Here is a 22,006-nt window from a genome sequence, read left to right on the forward strand (position 1 = left end):
TTGTGTACAAGAACACATATATATATATATATATATATATATACCTGCGCTTCACTTCCATTCATCAGAGGGAAATAAATACCGAGGGATAGTAAGTAGCATTGTTCTCCGAGCTGAGATGTGATCAGCGGTTCAGCTGCCTTATTTCCTATAATTGCATAATGATCTCTTCCATTGTTGGCTTCTTATAAAGGACGTCCACTAGCTAAAATCCATACAATCAGGCAGCTTACAATTTGAATATCTAGCTAGCCGGAGCTGTCCTTATCAGCTAATTAATAGCCCTTGTTTAATTGCTGTTTATTTGAGGCAATTTAAAAAGCCTTCCTTGTGCTTTCTCATTTTTTTATATTTCCCCTTTTTATTTTTATAATGTCCGGAGGTACCGGCCTTAAATCCTTCTCCCCTAAAGACGCCGACAGGATGACGCTCGAGTGACGAACGCTTTTATTTTAGCAAAAGAGAACAAGATGTTGTTTATTTTCAGGGGCCCTTCGATGTAATGCAAATGTGACTGCCACTTGAATGTCTATCTGAGCAGGCAGCCTTACCCGCCCTCTTGTTGCCTATCTCCAATGCGTGGCCCACCTTTTATGCTCCCAGGTGGAAGTTGGGAAGCACATGGCCAGATCAATACCGATATAAGGACACTGAGGCAGGCTGCTAATACTGCAGCAGTCTCCATGGAGAAATGCCCCATTGTTTCGTGGTGTTGGGGGATGTCTAAGAGCAGAGTTGGTAACCAGATCCCTTATAAATGTTGCAACTATTTAGAGGCAGCTGTTTCTGCGGAACATTCTTTTTGGAAAGTTGGCTGGCTGAAGCCATCGCATAAAATGCTCTAACTACACCCCTCTTATTAACACTGAAAGCCAAGGTAAATGAAGCTGAACTTGTAGGGGGAAGAACGGTGATAAGTGGGGTAACTATGCTGGCGTGACACACAAGGGTATTTGTAAAAGTATTTACAGCTAAGTTAAGAATGATCTGGTACTCTTTAGTAACTAACCCTTTCAATTTGAGACTTTAAAGCAGAAGAATGCAATAGACCAGCAGTGCGCAAAGTGGGGGCGCTAGATTGTCTGGGGGTGGGGGCGCGGGTGTTAGAGGCCCCCGCGCTTCCCCGAAGGCATTTAAAATAAATGCGTGAGTCCTCTGTAACTAGTTTACTTACCTTCGTTCCAACGACGCGTCTCCATGGCAACCGGCGTCACACGACCCCGCAACGTCATTTGATGGGGGGAGGGGGTGCGAGCTGGAAGGGAGAGGAGACAGGGGGGGCGCATGAAAATATTTGACGTCGCATGACCCGCGACGTCATTTGACGCCGAGCCATTGGGAGAGGGGGGGCCCGAACGCTGCAGCTCCCGGGAAGGGGGCCGCAGCTCAAGAAGTTAGCGCACCCCTGTACTATCCCACCAAACTTGAGCCATCTTAAAGCAGCAGTTCAAGCAATATCCTACATGTGTGTTTTTTGTTTTATAAGATATTTTTAATGTTTTTAATGTAGGAAGCATTTCCAAAGTGACAGCCCCCTTCCCCTTCTGACAGGCTCTGGCTCTTGAGCCCCGCCCTCTCTCTAGCAGTGCACCACTTGTATCTAGTAACTGCCCAGTCACATAATATTGCTGGACTACATTGCCCACAATGCTGTGCAAGAACTGAATTAAATAACCCGAGCAAGCGATCGATTTACAGGAGAACGGATCGATCTGCAGCTTAGCTAATCACTTGTCCGTGTGCAGATTGTATTGATGCACATATTGAATGGGACATTTTATTTATTTTTATTTTTTAAACGGCAAAGTAGGTATTTTTGAGTTCCGTTTTTAAGTCTGCCGTTTTATGTATTCATGAACCAATGTAAAGCATTTGGGTAACCAACTCGGATGGTAAGTTCAAAATCCAGCCTCTCATTCATGTCCGCCAACCGCTTCCGATGTGAGCAGAAATACATGTAATAAAATTGATGTATTCTGCTTCAGCAAAACTTGAGCTCTATACAGTTCCCTGGGGCTTTTCTTACACACCACTCTGGAGATAATTATAGTTTTTTCTTTCTTTCTTTCCCCCCCCCCCCCCCCCCTCCAACAATTAACTCTGTCATTTAGCCAAATCAATTGTTGGCTGGAAAACCAACTGCGTATACAGTAAAAAAATAAAAATAATAATATGAACACATTTGAATTCCTGGCCACTTATAAATTCTGACTGTCTAGATAGGAATTTATGACTTTTTTTTTCTTCTAAGTGATCACTCCCCAGTCCCTACACATCATACAATACACAATTATAGAGCGGCGTTGTGTTGTGTAGGAAGCGCATTCAGTGTGTGTGAGATGAGTGGAGGTGCATGTATTTTATAATTATTAACTGAAACCGTACACGCACGTGAGACACATTACAAGATTCATTTGAAATGAAGACCTAATTGTATGATTTATCATTTTAAATTCTACCTTTAAACACTTTCAAACTAAACCTCAGTGTTGGGGAAGCAGATGACCCCCCTATCTGCTGAGTACTGTCCGAGTACAATTAGGATTGCCGGGTGGCTTCTCCAAAAATACTGGGCACAATGGTGAAAAGTACGACACACACACACACACCCCTCTCCGCTCCATGCAGTTTCCTCCTCTCCTTGGCCCCACCCCCAGGCATTGACACCACGTCCTGATTAGCTGCATTACCCAGCCGCAGCCAATTAGGACAGAGGAAGCTGCCTAGCCCCCTAGCAACAGTCCTATTCGGGGAAATCCCGCGGCCCCCCAAGCCTGCCAGGTCACTATGTCCAGAGAGGTTATACTGGACACACACACATGTCCAGTATTACCTCTAATTTATTACTGGACAGCGTATCCAAACACAGGACAGTCCGGTTCAATACTGGACACCTGGCAACCCTAAACTATACAATGGTAATTGTCGTGTGACATGGACTGTCATTGAATTCACAACGTTAATCGAGCCCTCCCTCCGAGGACCCGTAGTATCCCTACATCGCGAAACCACTTCCCAGCACTGGAGAAGATTTGAGGTCCATTCGAATGAATGTAGTCAGGGCCGAGAAGGCAGTGTTCAGTGTTGATATTTGGATAGGACGACGTGGCTGTAATCATTGGTGTGCATTAATGTTTCTGGTTTTGCGTTCTGTATGGCCAAGGAGCTCGACGGGTGGATTGAGGCTGCTGCACTAATTGCATTGCTGTAATGCTAATTGTGTTGGTTCACATTGTAGTGCTGTATGTGTCTTTCTCAGACAAAAGAGGATTTAAGGTTTTTAATCCTTTAATTGCTGCTGTGAAGTTTAAGGTCAGACTTTGATGTAAGGGAGAGACTGTCCTACAGCAGGGGTGCTCAACTCCAGTCCTCAAGACCCCTCCCTCCCCAAACAGGTCAGGTTTGCAGGATATCCCTGCTTCAGCATAGGTGGCTTAATCAGTGGCTCAGACTGAGCCACTGGTTGAGCAACCTGTGCTGAAGCGGGGATATCTTGCAAATCTGACCTGTTGGTGGCCCTTGAGGCCTGGAGTTGAGAAGCCCTGTCCTCCAGTATGTTTTATGACATTATAAAGCCGGTACTTGATGGAGCGGCAGGGAGAGAGATGTGAGAAATACATCGAGTCCGCACGCAAACAACGCGGCACAAAGAATAGATAGGAGATGAAATGCCGTCTGAACCCCCGGAGCTCTTCTTACAGGCTGTCAGCTGTTATGGAGTGATTTGATTACTCTGTAGTGTTAAATCTCAGTGCCCTGGGAATGGGGAACAGATCCAGCAGTCAGAGGACAAACAAGCTGATGGATGTGAAGTACTTCTGTCATTGCTTTAATGCTGCCATGTTGTTACTTCTCTTGGACAATGGGTGCCCCTGATGTGACTCGTATTTGCTTATAGCTGGGCAATTTCATAACCCTTTAGTTGCCCGAGAGGGTAACAGCAGGGTGGAATTTACTTCTTTACAGCCATTTCCTGCATAGATTCTTAAATATATGTTGCTTAGGATTTCTTTGCCCTGTTTTTCCGAGTTTCTTAATCCCATTAATGGTCGAGCGGAGCATTGTGACAGGAAAGCGGCTCAACGAAACACATAACTCGTGTTTGTTTAGCTAACATGCTGTGTGTAATGGCCGATGATAATACTAAAAATAATAACTTTTATATCATTTAGCACTTTTCGCCTGATGGGACTCAAAGTGCTTCCGTTACAATATAGTGTGACGGTAAGCTGCATTGTACATAGGATTGTTACAGTCCCTGCCCCGGTGAGCTTACAATCTATGTTGTTGGTGCCTGAGACACCGGGAGAAAAAGTGACTTGCCCAAGGTCACAAGGAGCCGACATGGGGAATTGAACTAGAGTCGGTGTCTTTACTCACTGAGCTGCTCCTTCTGCCCTTCAGATAATGCTAAAAATGGGGGAAATAAAGGCAGAGTTGTATTGTATTGTTTTTGTCCTCTTTGTGCTTTTTTTTCTTTTATTGGATATGGTTTGCCAGAGCTGCTCAGGACAGGACGATATGCAGCAGGAACTGGGAACAATACAGTTTGACCCTCCCCAGTGCTAGGAGGCCAGAAGGACGACACAAATTGCTCACAGTTGTGAAAAAGATGATCTTGTCGGAATGAATATGCTAAAAATGTTTCTACATTCATCGTCTTTCTTTGTAGCCTGGAGTTCAACCATCGACCCGTTCTCTTCAGCACGTTCGGAAAGCAAAGTTCATGTTGGGTCTCTGCCTATGTCAAATATCTCTCCAAAATACCTCCGAGTGAACAACTAATTCATATTTTGGCCCCTGGGGTGTTCAGTAGGGATCCATAAAGATACAAATAATGATTTTGAGGGGAGCAACTCCAATTGCTGCTTTTGAAAACATTAACGTAATAAAATAAATCTGACCTTTGAAATCCGGTTGATCCGGGAAGCTGTTACCAATAGCTTAAGCAAAAGGGTCTCAACTTCAGTTTTCAAGGCCCCCCTCAATCAGGTCAGGTTTTAGGGATATCCCAGCTCTAGCACAGGTGACTTGGTCTAAGACTGAGCTACTGATTGAGCCACCTGTGCTGAAGCTATCTTCGGTTGAGCCACCTTTCCTGAAGCAGGCATATCCGGAAAACCTGACCTGTTGGGGGGACGGGGGTCTTGAGGACTGGAGTTTTTTCTTTGTATTGATGTTTTGCCATTTTTCTGCCGTTGATCGGCAGATCGGCGCGTGAACACCGCACGTTGCACAGCATAATGTAGCGTGAAGAATCATAGCCCCAAAGATGTGTAAGAACTGTCTTTAGTATAATACATCAATTGTTATTGTCTTGTATTGCTTATTTCCAGCTTTTCCTTTAAGTGCCGATTGCAGATGACTTCTCATCTCAGATCTATTTAGTTGGTTAAGCAGCTTTTAGTCTGTGTCACTGTAAGTGCCTCATTGAGAGCTCATCGAGCAGCTTTCTTTGTGTTGAAAATGAGACGTCTCTGCATTGGAAGGTAGCAATGCCTTCTTTTTTCACCTGGCTATTACTATTCCTGGTAGACAGCCTGGGGTCTGTAACAGAGAGGTGTTCAATTACAAGGAAGAGTGTGAGGGGGGTGGGAATCCTAGTTAATGGATAGCAGAACTATGCACTTAAACTAATTTACAGCTGTAGACAGGTTTGCCTTGCACTGGAACCTAGGGTAAAGTTGTACGTGCGAACACATCACTCTGACTTAACTCCGACAGCTTGTGAAAATAAATACGTTTTATATAGAACACTACACTTCTATTTAACAAATCGGATATGGACTGGAGTTTCAATGTATTGGATCTATGCTTTATCGCAGCGGTTCCCAACCTTTTTTCCATTGTGCGCCAACAGCTGGACAATTCTATATTTTTTTTTTGCGAACCACTAACTAACAAATCCTATCGCTAACAAAGCAGTGTGACCGATTCCAGGTAGTGTAGTGTCCTGAGCACGTGGGAAGGCCCCAAACTGCAGCTCACCGGGTGTGCAGGCAGCATGGGGGGTTTATCTGTGCTGGATTAATGTGCTGGCTGTCCGGGCACTTGCCCAGGGCGCCAACTGGAAATGGGATGCTGCACCTCGACGCTCGACTCTTCGCCGCCCGCGCTTCGACCCCAGCGCCATCTTTAAATGTTCTTCGACATTGACATGGGTGCGCAGGACTCGGACATTAAAAGATGGGGTTGGAGCGCGCACGGCGAATGTTGCACTCAACTTACCCCACCCCTCCCCACTCCCCACCCCAGTCTCCGCCCCCCCCCCCCCCCGGTCTCCGCTCTTGGTTCTCAGCGTCCTGACACCAAGTGGCGATGCATTTCTGAGACGCGTTTCTACATGTGTCCTGGAGCGGGAGCTTCTAAAGTCACGCCCCACGATGCCTTGCTGCTGTAGATGCAAAGCATTGTGGGCAGCGACTTTGGATGCTCCTGCTCAAACTGATAGCAGGGGTGGTAGAGCTAAGGTGCAGTTTGGGGCCTTAACAAGTGTGCTGTCCCCACACGGGTTCAGGGACTCGCTATACTGCCTGGGAGCCGCCATTACATCTTTTTGCTGGTTTTAGACCAGTTTTACACCAGTAGCGTCCAGTTTTTAGCCTTGATAAATAGCTCAATGTGACAGAGCAGTGCACAGCAAATTTCTCTCGCAATGTTTTGACTGATAACCTGCCCCACACAAGGATTATTCTCCAGTAACTGGCCTGAATTAGTCTAAATCGAATTCAGCTTGGTCAAAGTCCAGAAGATGATTGGTTCTAAAATAAATGGGAATACACTTAAAATTGAAAAATTGATGGAGCAGATCCAATCTTGTACACTAAACATTTATTTAAACGGCTGTACATAAAATATTAAGCAAACCAATTTCATTTCCATTAACCAATAAACTTGGAAGAAAACACACAGATTGATGCCCAAATGTTGTGCTTTAAAAAAAGCTTTCAGTTTTGCTGAAGCGTGACCACGGCAAATAAGGAAACATCCATTTAATTAATACCAGTAAGAGAACGTGGAAAGAATTATTAAAGAGTAATATTTGGATAGGTTTGCGCGCTCACGGATTCCCTCCATGTCCCTGGTCTTCTTCTTCCATGCCCCTTGGCAATCAATGTCTCTGGTGTTCAGTTCCTTGCTAATTGTATTGATTTTTATTAAAATGTGTGCAAATCAATGTTATATATCAGTGCCTTTTAAAAGCTTCCTTTCTCGCGGGCATGGGTACTCCATTTTTATTGTCACATTTGTGTCATTTTTCCCCCCCACTTTTTTTGATCGCATTACTGTTCCATTTGCAAATGTCAGAGATTATACAAAGCCACTTCTTGTGTGAAGAGGAGGAGGGGGTGAGCCGTCAGGAACATTCATTCATGTAATGGATTCCAGCACCTCATTAAACAAAAGTAGTTCACAGTGAAGTAGTCTGGGGCACACAGGACTGTTCTTTCTAGCAACGGACCAACCTATCAACCCTTTTAGCAGGCCTCCAGAAAATTCCTGGGGTTGGTAGGCCGGGCTATCTACTCGACCGTCTCCCAAGAGAAGGAAGATGTGTGGATACTCCAATCCTCAAGACCGACCTCGCCCGTCCGCCCCAACAGATCAGGTTTACAGGATATCCCTGCTTCAGCACAGGTGCCTCAATCAGTTCCTACTGCAGCACAGGTGGCTCGGTTGAAGCCACTGATAAGCCACCTGTGCTGAGCTGGGATATCCTGAAAACCTCACCTTGGGGGAGTGGGGGGCGGGGGGGTGTCTTGAGAACTGGAGTTGAGCCCCCCTTGATCTAGGAGCAGGCCAAAGGGAATTGTTCATTTTGATGTCGGGCTCTGTTAGCGGTTGAGTTTCCTCTGATGTCCAGCAAGCAGTTGTTGTTGTTGTCGTCCAAACGGCCCGGGTTTGGAGAAAGTGAGCTGATTTTAGTATACATTTGGACAATTGGATGTTTTGGGCGTTGCTTTTTCTGGTGCTGTTTTTGTACCAGGGAGACTTTTTGGTAAATTGGTTTCAGTTTTGTGTCAACAATTTTGTAGCTGAAGTATAATCTGACATCTGATTTGGTAAATTAAACGGCTCTTATTACAGGTGACGGCTTTAGTATATATATATATATATATATATATATATATATATATATATATATATATATATATATATATATATATATATATATATATATCTCGAGATGGGCCAATATGGGTGGGTTTTGTCGTCTGTGTTTCTCTTTTTCTTTTTAAATATCAAATTAGTGAATATTTTTTTTTTTTAATTATGATTTTTTTGTGCTAATTTTTTAATATTTGCTCATTTTCTGCTTTTTATATATTGTAATAAAACAAAAATAGTAGCCACAAATTTGTCACTATTCGAAAATGGAAAAATTCACTATTTGCAGTGAATGAAAAATGTGCCTATCTCAATCCTGGGATTTGACAAAGGCCTGACGGGCCGAAACGCGTCAAGAGGATCCGTTTGCACTTTGTCTCATTAAAGTTTTTTATGAATCACTGATCAGCCTTCTCTGAAGTTCTTGCTCCATGGCTGTGCGGCATCTACACCTCCCCTGGGAGGATTTCCAGTACAAATAATCTATCTGAACAAAGTATAGATTATAAACATTACAAATCTGATTATTCCATTATAGTCCTTTAAAGATGGCTTCACCCCTAGAAAAGACCACGTGCATTTTATCATTGGGCATCAAAATAGTTGTAAATGCAGCTTTTTTTTTTTTTTTTTTTTTTTTTAACATTTCTTTTTACACCCAACATCATAAATAAAAGTAGAATTCTCCGTAATAATGGGGAAATACATATAAAGGGAAGGAGTCGGTGTAAAAAAAAAAAAAACTGTTACAAGATGACATCAACAGGAAATGTTTCCTTTACTGCCAGTTTGTAACGAGTAAGGCCTCGGGCGCGCTGCTGCTCGGCACTGAGCCCCTGCAGCCGCAATGAGAGCGGCTTTAGCAGGGGCTCGCGCACGCGTCCGCACGCTTGGGGAAGCGCGTGTCTGACGGCGTTTTGAAATTTCCCCGCTTGCCGGAGCGCAGGGCCGGTCACGTGAGCGGTTCGCCCAATGAGGGCGAACCAGCTCCGTGACGTCACTGGCCTGCCCCCGTCCCGCCCCCTGACGGCGGTCTGTAAGGCCAGGTAAAGCGTGCTTTCCCTGAGCCTCAGCGCGCCTCCGCACTGTTTGGGGCACTATGTCCCAGGCCTCACACTGGGTTTGCTGTACCTGGAGGAGCAAAGACAGATTCCCAATGACACGGGTCCTGAAGAAGGACAACTATGATCTTGAGTGACCATCATTAAAAAAAACCTTATCCACTGAAGGGTATATATTGTCTTTGTTTTACCACCTGCAGAAGAATTGTCATTGGAGAGTGTGCATAGGAATCAAAGTTGCATGCATTCATCTCTGTGCATTATTAAAGTGAGGATGCTGGTTGGCCAGCTATTGGCAATTGAAGATTGTGAGGTGTAAGAGGGTCGACACTGGTCACTTTTTGGGGGTCTTATTCCCAAAATGGCAGAAACTGTGTACCGCACAGAGAGCCTGTTGGGGTGGCCTTCTGGGTGCAATACTGCAAGTGCCGCCTTGTGAGTGAGACCTGCTAGAGATTCATTGTATGGGATGCTTTGTTATGGCAATAAAACTGTACCCTATTGAATGGGGACAGATGTTCACTTCCCCTAAGAGACGGGGAGGAGGGATTTTCTCTTTCTCACCACATCCTTGTCAGAGGGAAATGCTCATTTTAATATTAACCCTTTGAATGACCCAGGCAGCATTACCGTAGGGATAATCCTAGTGTATCCCCTTTTTAATAAGGACTGCTTCATTGCAGCGCGTTGTCAGGGTTGTGTCCTCTTGCATTGAAACACAGGGCCGCTAATTATTAAGCGCAGTTTGACGAATGATTGCTCTGTAAGCTCTTAATTCATTTGCATGTAGAACAGGGGCGGCTAACTCCAGTCCTCAAGGGTCACCAAATAGGTCTGGTTTTTTAGGACATCACAGCTTCAGCACAGGTGGCTCAGTCTTTGACTGAGCCACTGATTGAGCCACCTTTGCTGAAGCAGGGATATCCTGAAAACCTGACCTGTTGGTAGCCCTTGAGAACTGGAGTTGGGCACCCCTGATGTAGAATATCTGTGTTTGTCTCCTAGCATCCAAAGAGTTGGTGTGTGTGTGTGTGTGCGTGTGTGTGCGTGTGTGTGTGTGTGTTAATGCCTGCAGATTGATCCATCCCAATTGTTCATGGCAGCAACCAAACCCAGTCAACTTGAAGATATTCCATGTAAAACCAAAGGGGAACGTGTACCTGGTAGGGCGAGGCAGAAAAAAAGCCTGAACCTCCTTTTTGCAGGAGTAGGCAGAAAATATTGCTTGGTAGGTACAAACTGGAGATTAGCCCGTGTTTCGAATGTCCTGTGGCTTCACGTATATCCGCTACCTGCATGACCCTTTTTTTGTAATTTATTTATAGGCTGGCTATCCCAATACCTTGTTTTTTGTAGTATGAACCACAGTCTGGCTTAAGCTATACGCGGGATCATTATAACACACAGAAGATAAATGTACTTTGGTTTTGCTGGAGGCTGTCCTCAGGCTGTTTGTTATGTGTATCTTACACTGTCACTACATCACAGGCTCGCGATTGCCCTACAAGCCTGTCTAATGGGATCCTCTGCTGCTGATTCCAGCTTACCCTGACCTACTTCTTTCTTGGGTCCCGGGCAAGCTGTCAGGAGCTATCAGAGCATCGGGGAGCTGAAATAAACACTCAGAGGAGAAAAAGCAAGCATGTCTCCAGTGAACATAATTAGCTTTAACTAGCTTGTGTTCTTTTTTGGGGGGGGGGGGAGGGGCTGCTTTCTTTTTTTTTGTTGGTAATAAAGATTTCGACATTTAAGATCCAGTCATTTTACACAATCCCCAAATCTAAAATGACTCCACTACGTAGGGATTTTGCACGCGTGGTGTAAAGATCGAGGCGTCTGGCGCTTTTTATTGGCTTCACTAATGAATATATGTTATATAGTGGAGCCTTATAATAATAAAATCTCTAGCTGTTTATTTAATCTGACAAGCTGCTGTCCCTGTCTGCCATTCTCTGGCGGGTTGTGGGTTTCTGCAATAGGTTCTTAAGTTTTCTGTAACCCTTTTGCTTCTGAATTGTAACTGATTCTTTTTCAATCCATATTCAACTTTTTTTGTTGTTGTACATTTCTCCTTCCATTTCCTAACATTAACCCGTTGGCTGCCAGAGGGTTTGCTGCTTGTGACTCTCCAACAGTCTCTGTAAATTCTCCCTACTTACCACTTAGATTGTAAGCTCTTCGGGGCGGGGACTCCTTTTCCTAATGTGACTTTTTATGGTATGTAGCGCTTATTTCTATTATGTTGCGTGTGTTACTGCTGTAAAGTGCTAGGTACATGGATGGTACTATATAAATAAAGAGCCATATAACCTCAATTGAACCATGCAGGCTTGTAATTATCCGGGTCATTGCTAAGTATTATGTATTCGTTGTTTTTTTAGTAGCGATTTGGTGATTTTTCTGGCCGTGTTCATGGCGTCCAACTACTTCCAATGCTGTAGGGTTAATGTGTACTAGTATGGATTTTGTCCTTAAAGGGATATATGTATTGGCAGCCGCTGTAAGGCAAAGCGGTTATCCTAGATATGCAGAAGACTACCAAGTATCCATAAATCAGTCACCTCTGTTTCTTGGGTTTTAATAGGATGTGCCGGGCAAGCTCCCAGAAACCAGTTCCCACGGCGTGGCTTAGTATAATATTAAATGCACGAGCTACTTGGGGGGAATACCTGAGTGCTCACTCACGGCGTACGTACCTATAAATGTGTAATAGCCCAGACTGGGGTACCCGTTGGTTGTGATAGTTAGAAATGTCCACACTCCGAGAACTCTGCCAGGAAAACAACTCTCTCGTTGCATTGAAATGTATAAACAAGGAGTGGCCAGCTCTAGTCCCACCAGTAGGTCAGGGTCTCGGGATATCCCTGCTTCAGCACAGGTGGCGCAATCGACTGAACCACTGATTGAGCCTCCTGTGCTGAAGCAGGAATATCCCGAGATCCTGACCTGTTGGCCCTTGAGAACTGGAGTTGGCCACCCTTGGTTTAAACCGTTGTAGACCGAATAGATAGTCGATGGTAGGCGAGTCTGTTTCCTCTGCCGTGACCCATGCAGTGTTCCATGGTGTAGTGAGGGGAGAGATAAAGCAGGAGTGGCGGAGCGAGCTCGCTATCACGAGAACCCATCTGGTCAGCTTCCAAAGACAGGGAGACAATTCTAGATGTATCCCTTTTTTTTCTTTCCATTTCTCTAAATGAGAAGGGACGTCCTTTTTATTGAATGAGGAGGTCATCAAGGATGCATTTGTAATGTGTTAATGGTGTCGCAATATAAAAAATGCTGATGACATCGAAGAAGCTGCAGTATTTGTTGTAGAGCACTAGCTGTAAATTTCTCTGTAATTGTAAGGTGTGTGTGTGTGTGTGTGTGTGTGTGTGTGTGTGTGTGTGTCAGTGGAGAGTAGTTGGCACTCACGTGTAGAATATATATATATATATATCTCTCTATATCGACAAATCACCAAAAAATCTACTCGCCACCTAGTACCACACGTGTGCTGCTTGAGCCAATAGGAGCTCGCCGCGATGTTAAATCCACTCGCCTGGGGCGTGCAAATGTATAGGTTTGTCGAACACTGTATGTGTGTGTGTATGTGTGTATATATATATATATATATATACAGTATATATATATATATATATATATATATATATATACATACATACATACATACATACATACATACATACATACATATACACAGGCATACCCCGCCTTAACGTACGCAATGGGACCGGAGCATGTATGTAAAGCGAAAATGTACTTAAAGTGAAGCACTACCTTTTTCCCCACTTATCGATGCATATACTGTACTGCAAACATCATATACATGCATAACGGATGTAAATAACGCATGTGTAACAGGCTCTATAGTCTCCCCGCTTGCACACAGCTTCGGTACAGGTAGGGAGCCGGTATTGCTGTTCAGGACGTGCTGACCGGCGCATGCGTGAGCTGCCGTTTGCCTATTGGGCGATATGTACTTACTCGTGAGTGTACTTAAAGTGAGTGTCCTTAAACCTTGGTATGCCTGTATATATTCACACAGATACACACACACACACATTCTTACATCACTTACTTTCAGGAACCATTTAACTCCTCTAGCCATAAATCTCATCCACACCAGGGGAAGGACAATCACAGGTAACATTCCAAGAGACACTGTTTTTAAGTATACCCTTTGCTTGCTTCATTCATTGTAACATCGCCGGAAGAAGAGATCAGTGTATCTCGAAAGCTCGCACAAATAAAAGCATTTCGTTAGCCACAGAACGGTATCATCTATTTATTTTTTGATTATTGAAGCTCGGCTAACACGGTACTGATACCTCTACATGTATATATATATATATATATATATATATATATATATTCTCTATCACTGCAGGACTTTAGGAAAAAAATGAATTAAGTTTATTACAACATTATCAACATTTCGGCTCAACAGGAGCCTTTATTAAAAAGTGTGTGTGTTTGTCTCACTTTTTAATGTATTTTAAAAAGATTTACATTAAATTGAGGCCAGATATATTTGATTAAAAATACTTTTGCAGTTTTCCAACTTTGGCTACATTTAATCTGCTTAACGTGTCTGTCCGTAGGATGAAAGTGAACTAAAAGACACCTTTCCCCCTTGTTTTTAAAGTGGTGTGTTTGGGTTGGAATCTCTCGCTACGTATGGAACAGCATCTCCTTGGCACACAGCCTTTCAGCACACAACTGCAATAAACTCCAATGTGTTTCAGGCTGTCGGCACTGAAGCAGTTAAAAACCAAACAGGAAAGATTATATTGGTGATCCACAAACTAAGTGTGGTTCCACGTGGCGTTTTCTTTCCTTTCTTACTTATAGGTTTGAAGCCGGGGGTCTTCAGAGCTGAACCGTGGTCATTTCAGCTCCGGGGACCCCCTGCTTCCAAAGATACCGCCCCATCGGGGCTGCCGGTAGCCTCCTTGGCTGGGTGAAGAATATGGAAGTTTACGTAGCCCACGGCGCGGCAGCCAATAAGAAGTCACTGCGTCATCCGTCGTGGCTTCCTATTGGCTGTGGATTTAAACTGCCATGATGCACCTGTGTAGGGTAAGGCTACGGCCCCGCTGTTGGCTGCTGCATGCGCTCCTGGCGGCGCGTGCACAGATTAAAACTATGATCTGCGGTCTGTAGGGAGCGATGGGAGGCGCGGAGTGCTTGGCCAAAACGCTACACTGCCATTGGTCTACACAAACTGCGCTCCTGCCATTGGACCAAACTATCTGCCCTGCTGTTGGCTCTCAGCACACCACGTGACCGCGTCGCCGCACGGGGAGACACATTAATTGTCTCCCCTGCTGCCTGACGCGCCACCGCACTTCGTGAGTCAACACACGAGAACACGCTGGGGCCCGCCTGATTGAGGTTTGTGCCTGGCGTGCGCCGTGCGTGCCGACGTCACCACCGGGGACTTGGCCTAAGTATCTCGGGAAGCAGGAGGTCAGCAGAGCTGAAATGAACGCAGTTCAGCTCCGGAGACCATACAATGTAAAACATGGAATGCTGCTTTGCTTTGGTTTGTGATAAACCATCAATAATTGTCTGTCATCGCTTGCAGTTTTTTTTTTTTTGGCGGGCCTCTGGCACTGAGGGGGTTACATTCTGCATCGGCATACTGTCTGCTGAAATATTTAAAGGACCAATGAGTCATGCCTAATTACACATGTACTACATCGACTCTCCGATAGCCAATAGGAGTGGCCTGCTCCAGAATTCACCGAGAGAGGACTCTCCGGCCTGCACGGACATGTATTAGCAGTCATGTTGGTCTTTTGGGTTCTTAATCAGATGAGGTTTGACTTTCAGCTTCTAGGTCAAGTGGGTTAATTCTCTGCGGCTCGCTTGATGAAGCATTGTGTAATACCCAGTGGTAATCCCCAGCGCCAGCGCACAAGGCGAGTGTCGCCACCATGATTTGTATCTTTAAGGTGCAGTCACCCTAACTTGTGTTAGACGCAATCCAGGCAGCATTTTAATATATACAGCCTTAGATTATCTTTATTGAAAACGAATTGCCTAAGCTGATCGATTCAGTCCAGTGTTAGGCCGCGTCCATGGATAGTGCTCGCGGGCGGAGGCGCGCTTACGCTCGGCACTGATCCCCTACAGCCGCAATGAGAGCGGCTTTAGTAGGGGCTCGCCTACGCTTCAGCAAGCGCGCGGAAGCGTAGGTCTTAGGAAAATGTTAAATTTTCCCGCTTGCCGGAGTGCAGGGCCGGTCACGTGAGCGGTTCAAATATCCTGCTATAATGCATTAGATTGTAAGATTGAGTTGCTGCCCCTTTAGCCCTTTGAGTGCCGTGGGGATGGTGACACCAGAGTACCATGTCCCGCTGTCACATCACGATCACGTGACCGCTCCGTTTCTCTGTGTGCCAAAGCCCAGGATCTAGCCACGAATGTCGTGGGCCCCAGAGGGGCCCGGCCCTATGAGATTGTGGCTACTCCTTCATGGAGCGCTCTAAGGATAAAAGCGACATTTCACCCAGAAGTTTTGTTCATATAATAATGTTGGTATCCTGCTCCCTGAGCGTGACCTGCTAATGTCTTAGTCTCTAGCTTCTAACATTACCAGGGGAACCTTGAGACTGCACTGGGCTCCGGGGAGAGCTTCATTTTAGCCTCCCGGACACTTAATGTTTCAAACGTTTCTACCTCCTGAACAGAGCACCAGATTTAAAAAATAATTTACCTTTTTTGTGCTAACAATAGAAATGACTTATTTACGGCTTTTATTTATTTCTTTTTTTTTTTTTTTTTAAAGAAAAACGGATTGTTCATGGGAAGAACGTTCACAGATAATGATATTTCAGGCCGTTCGACGCAGCAGCGAGCATTGAAACATTGCTCTGCAATAGGCCGCTGGCCCAAAATGTGCCGAGTGGTGGCGAGTGGTGGCACGGCTACAGAATTCTGCAACGTATATATTGCCCTGCAAGTTCCCAAGCTTCAATGCCCCTTTTATCGTCTAAACCCGGGGTGGGCAACTCCAGTCCTCAGAGAAGGAGAAACACTGGAATAGCACTACTGTAGGTATCAAAAAAGTAGAAAGGAGGGTGCGTATCCCATAAAGAGATTATTTATTGGTCATGGAAAAACAGGGCAATGGAGAGCCCTACCAACGTTTCACAGAGCGCTTTCTCAAGGTATACCCACGTTGGTAGGGCTCTCCATTGCCCTGTTTTTCCATGACCAATAAATAATCTTTTTATGGGATACGCACCCTCCTTTCTACTTTTTTGATACCTACAGTAGTGCTCTTCCAGTTTTTCTCCTTCTCTACTAGCCTACCCCTTGGACGGAAGCACACCTGGGGACCCCTCACCTTTGGTTGGAAGCACACCTGGGGACCCCTCACCTGTGGACGGAAGCACACCTGGGGACCCCTCACCTTTGGACGGAAGCACACCTGGGGACCCCTCACCTTTGGACGGAAGCACACCTGGGGATCCCTCACCTTTGGACGGAAGCACACCTGGGGACCCCTCACCTTTGGATCGCATGGACTGTGCAGCACTCGGAGTGAGTCAATCGCTTGCTACATGTTTTCCTGTTCAGGACTTTATTTAGACAATTGGTACGTTATATGGTGCTATTATGCTCAATCTTCCTGTGTTATTGTTTACAACAGCGTCACTTATTAGTGAGCTTACCATCCGGGACTGCAACCCAGTACCTGTCTTCTATCAAGTTTATGTTTAGGGGTCCCCCCTACAAGTATCTGGTTATTCATTCATTCATTTATCCTAGTGTTGGGGTCTTTAGCATTACGCAGTCACATGGTAACTCCAGTCCTCAACCTGACCTGTTGGTGGCCCCTTTCAAGATATCCCTGCTTCAGCACAGGTGGCTCAATCAGTGGCTCAGTCGAAGACTAGAGCTGAAAATGGCTCACCTCCGATCTGGAGAACCCCCTGATTCGACGACTGAGCCACCTGTGCTGAAGCAGGGGTATCCTGAAAGCGTGACCTGTTGGTGGCCCTTGAGGACTGGCGTTGCCCACCCCTGGTCTAAACGAAAGAATCGCACCATACAGCTAAGCAGCTCCATATTAAATGACTTTCCGGTTATTTACCTATTTGGCTGGTTTATGCTAAATGCGTTTCCAGAAGAAAATGACTTGTGGAATGATTTCAAAGCCGTGAAGCTATTTTCCCGTTCTCTCTTTAGAAACCAGTCGCTTTTCTTGCCAGTTGTCAGGCAACGCAAATAGCTTGTAAATTGGATTGATTCCTGCAGTGATGCTAATTGTGAATGCAGCTTTTGCTGGTGTAAATAGTGAGCTACATTTTGTTCCTGCGCTGAATTATTTAATCTCCTTGGACGGCAAATAAAAATCCCCCTTGTCAGCACCTTCACACATCGGACAGGTCTGCAACCCTTCCCCATTATCTCTTGGCATACAGTGCTTCCACTTCAGCAAGGGATTCTGGGAAATGCAGGGGGCCAGGCCGTCGCTCGAAGTTGCCACCCCGCCTCTCCCCAGCTGCTGCCTCATCCCATGCCGGGTCTCTCTCTCGCCAACTGGTGTGCGCCGGACGCTGAGCCTGACTTCCAGGTTAGGGTGACCAGATGTCCCGGTTTAGCCGTGACAGTCCCGGTTTTGTATGATGTGTCCCTGTGGGCCGACACACCCTGAAATGTCCCGGTTTTCACAGAGCAGGGGATGCCGGTGGGGAGAAGAGCAGATGATTGGCGCAGCAGCAGATTCCGGCGGGGAGGAGAGCAGAGCAGATGATTGGCCTGGTAGAGGAGGGTGGGGTTAGCAGCAGAGGAGCCTTTCAGTAAGATCCGGAAGCAGTGAGTTCTTCTGCTGTCTGCTACAAGGGCCAAAGATGGACTCCCCCCATACTCCCGTGACAGGTAGGGTCTGGAGAGAGACACACACAAACCTGGGGAGTGACAGAGATACAAACATATACACACCCTCAGACCTGGGGAGAGAGACACACACACACCTGGGGAGAGAGACACACACACACCTGGGGAGAGAGACACACACAGACCTGGGGGGAGAGATATATTGGTTCTGTACTGCAAACATTTTCTAAGTGTTACTGCATAATAATAGGAAGAGCGTTTTTGGGGCACGGCCCTTCCTCAGACAAAAGCTACCTGTATGGGGGAGACACAGACTGGGGGGTGGGGAGGGAGGGAGTCTGTGTGTCTGTGTGACAGATAGTGGAGGAGGTGAGGAGAGAGGGAAAAGATGTGGAGGAGGAGAGAGAAATTAATAGAACAGTAGAAATGGCGACGCTATTGGACAAATACCATTTATTATACTTATTTTTAAGCAATGTAATTTGTTTTCGAAATACATTTTTATTGGGTCCCGGTTTTTACTTTTGTTGGCCTATTGTCCTATTCCAGGTGCACCCAGTTTCCGGCGCTCACTGGTTGGGGAGTGAGAGAGAGGACGGCGTGGGACGAGGCAGCAGCTGAGGAGAGCCGGGCCTCTGGTTGCCACCGCTTGCCCCCAGATCCCGGCTGTCCTCAGCTGCTGCCTCTTCCCTTGCCGGGTCTCTTTCTCTCCCTTTCTCTCGAGGTAAGTTGTAAGTCTATTTGTGGGGGGTGGTGTTAGTAGTGATGTCTGTATTTGAGGGGTAGTTTTGTATTTCGAAGGGGTATTGTGTGTGTGTGTGTGTGTGTGTGTGTGTGTGTGTGTGTGTGTGTGTGTGTGTGTGTGTGTGTGTGTGTGTGTGTGTGTGTGTGTGTGTGTGTGTTAATCCGTGGCTTTCTTTTATATGTACGGTAGATGTCTATCCCAAGCATGACCGAACTTCCTTACTCTAGTGATTCCCAACAGGGGGTCGGTGAGGGGTCCCCAATGGGTTCGCCAAACGGAATATGTTATGGCAGTAAGGACCCAAACTACACCTTAGCGTGGCTTGTATAGCTGTCGATTGCTGCTGGAGACTCCAAAGTCGCGCCCAACAATGCTCTGCATCCATAGCAGCAAGGCATTATGGGACATGACTTCGGAAGCTCACGCAGTGAGTGGCAGCTATACCCCCCTCCCCCCCTCCTCCCCATGAGGCCTGCACACACTGAGGGGCAGTTTGGGGCCTTCTTAAGCATGTGTTCAGTGTATGAAAGCTTGTGAACCGCTGCCTTAAGGCTACGGCCTCCGTGTTGGCTGCTCTTCGCGCGCCTTGTGTCCTGGCGGTGCGTGCACAGCTTAAAGTCGTGATCTGCGGTCTGTAGGGAGCGACGCGGCATGGGAAGATAAAATTTGTGTCTTCCCTGCTGGCTGACGCGCCATCGCGCTGCGTGAGTCATGACAACAGAAAGAGGTGTGGCGCGTGCCGCGGTGACCACTGGGGACGCAGCCTTACTCTGCTAGATACTGGCACGTCTGGCAGGAGGCTATTCCGGTTTAGATCACAAAATCAAAGCAACATCGCTAGACCAATCTGAGCTGGATTACTCGTTTAAAAAGAATTGCTGCCAGAGGAAGAATTTCCCCTTTTTTGTTCTGTCCTTTTGAAAGCAAAGTGTTTTATTTATTAACAGACTGGCTGCCCTTCCGGATCAAAGAACTGCACGATCACTCCGTCTATAAAAAGATGTAACCCCTTCTGTGCCGGCGGGAACTGGCTGCTCTCAATAGTCTACAGGCCTCTCTGCCACCGAAGTGGAATTAGAATCTGCGTGTAAATCTGGCTCTGCCTCCATAAAATTATATATATATACAGTGGTTGACAAATCACCAAAAAATCTACTCGCCACACAAAAAAAAATCTACTCGCCACCTAGTACCAAACGTGTGCTGCTTGGGCCAATATTTACTCGCCCGGGGGTTAAATCCACTCGCCCGGGGCGAGCAAATGTATAGGTTTGTCGAACACTGAATATATATATATACTGTATATATAATATTTTTTTATTATTTCTTTCTCGGTTTATTAATATAATAAACCAAGATAATAATAACTCTATGCCCAGGACATACTTGAAAACGAGAGGTAACTCTCAATGTATTACTTCCTGGTTAAAACATTTTAATAAATAAATAAGAAAATATGGCAACTGTGTTAAAAAATGGCCCAATTCTTTTCAATTAGAAACTTTAGGGGTGCGAGAATATAGAGGTAAAGAGAAATAAGAAAGATGGCATTACAAAAACTGTCTACATGATCATTGTAGAAGTTGATTTGTTTTTTATGTGTAGAAACAAATGTATATTATAACAATAATAATATTTCACATATTGCACTTTTCTCCCAATGGGACTCAAAGCGCGTCACAAATACAGTATAGTACATAGGAAATAGGAAATGTTACACTGTCTCTGCCCAGATGAGCTTACAATCTATGTTTCTGATGCCTGAGATAACGTGACTTTGCCCAAGGTCACAAGGAGCCGACAACGGGAATTGAACCAGTTTCCCTAGCTTCAAACTCGGAGTATCTTTGTTATCAGAGTTCGTGTCGTGACTCACTGAGCCATTCCGTCATCCTCCATATGAACCATACGTTCATATGGTTTAAGAGGACGGCTTTCTTATGGACAGAGAATATTGTGGGCAGAGCCATGTCCAGCTAAAGACGTGGAAATGACTCCGTGCGGCGATTCCGGGAGTCTGGTTTCCGTGGGACTGACTCCGGGAGACTGATTTTGTCGGGGGACTGAGTCCGTGTGTTTAACTCCATAACACTGTATGTGACTGCACTTGTTATTTTGAGTCAGAATTTTATTTGACAAAAAGAAATCATTAAAGTCGCACATTCTGAGATTTATTTGCTGTCCTGCTCTTTCGTTTAATATTATTCATCATTTTAATGACTCTCTTTTTTGTCTAGACAAGCAGTTTTATTGGAGAAATACATAAGGCTACAGTGAAATGTCACTATTAATTGAGCCTAAGTGGTTGAGCTTTAAAAATGTCTTCCATTTTTGCACCAGAGGCGTCAGAGCTTAGAAAAAACAATTGACTATTTTGCAAACAATCTTTTGATCTATAGTTTTTGAATTCATTCTGATTTGTTGCATGTTCAAGATCTTTTCTTATTGTGCTGTTCTAAATTGTTCTTTTTCACCTACATTTGAAAAAGGTGTGTGTGTGTGTGTGTGTGTGTGTGTGTGTGTGTGTGTGTGTGTGTGTGTGTGTGTGTGTGTGTGTGTGTGTGTGTGTGTCTTATATTACTGTGTGCTTGTTTGCATTTCTGCAACCCTGCCTTTCACCATTATTGCCCAGCATACCGTGCTTCCACTGCAGCAAGGTATTCTGGGAAATAACATTATATTGTAGGCTCAGTCTTCTGAGACACTGAGCAACCTGGTATATCATGAAAACCTGGCCTGTTGGTGGCCGTTGAGGACTGGAGTTGCCCACCCATGCTACAACTTAATCTACTAATGTTGGTCTGATACAAAGTATCACAACCTTCATGGAATCTTGCTGAGAGATTTGCTGGTTGCTTTATCAGTGGTGCTGTGGCTCTGTTTTTAATGTACACTCGTAGGTCTTCCAACACACCCCTTGGTCCTTGTGCAATATGTAGGCTACATTAAAGTGTATGTAACATTAACCCTTCCCTAACTTGGGCAATTTCCCAGTATATTTAGTAGGAGCTTATTCTATTCCAGCCAAGGCCGCTAATCAGACCCTTTTTGACCGAATTTCCCGTTGACTACCAATCAGCCCCTTCAGCTAATCTAGAATACGCCCCGTAGACTGTTACACTCTGTTTCAGGCCAATAATTTCCTTTCTGTCTCAATGTACACGTTAATATTTGATTCTCTCTCGTGCCCATATTATCATTCCCTTTTATTTTAACTGCCCGGTGACTATTTGGTAAA

General features: G+C 45.3%; 1 protein-coding gene across 4 annotated transcripts in view; it reads left to right on the forward strand.

The window, feature by feature from the left end:
* MAMLD1 (mastermind like domain containing 1) overlaps positions 1 to 22,006 on the forward strand; it is a 135,757-nt gene that overhangs the window by 19,462 nt on the left and 94,289 nt on the right. Inside the window, exon 1 of one of the 4 annotated variants that reach the window (XM_075573292.1) lies at positions 16,472 to 16,724. The exons of the other annotated variants lie outside the window; for them this stretch is intronic. Within the exon in view, the coding sequence (XP_075429407.1) occupies positions 16,704 to 16,724 (21 nt within the window). The 5' untranslated portion in view covers positions 16,472 to 16,703. Of the gene's footprint in view, positions 1 to 16,471; positions 16,725 to 22,006 lie in introns of those variants that run through there. 4 annotated transcript variants of the gene reach the window in all.

This window comes from Ascaphus truei, chromosome 16 (genome assembly GCF_040206685.1).
Source record: "Ascaphus truei isolate aAscTru1 chromosome 16, aAscTru1.hap1, whole genome shotgun sequence".
Taxonomy (NCBI): Eukaryota; Metazoa; Chordata; class Amphibia; order Anura; family Ascaphidae; genus Ascaphus; species Ascaphus truei.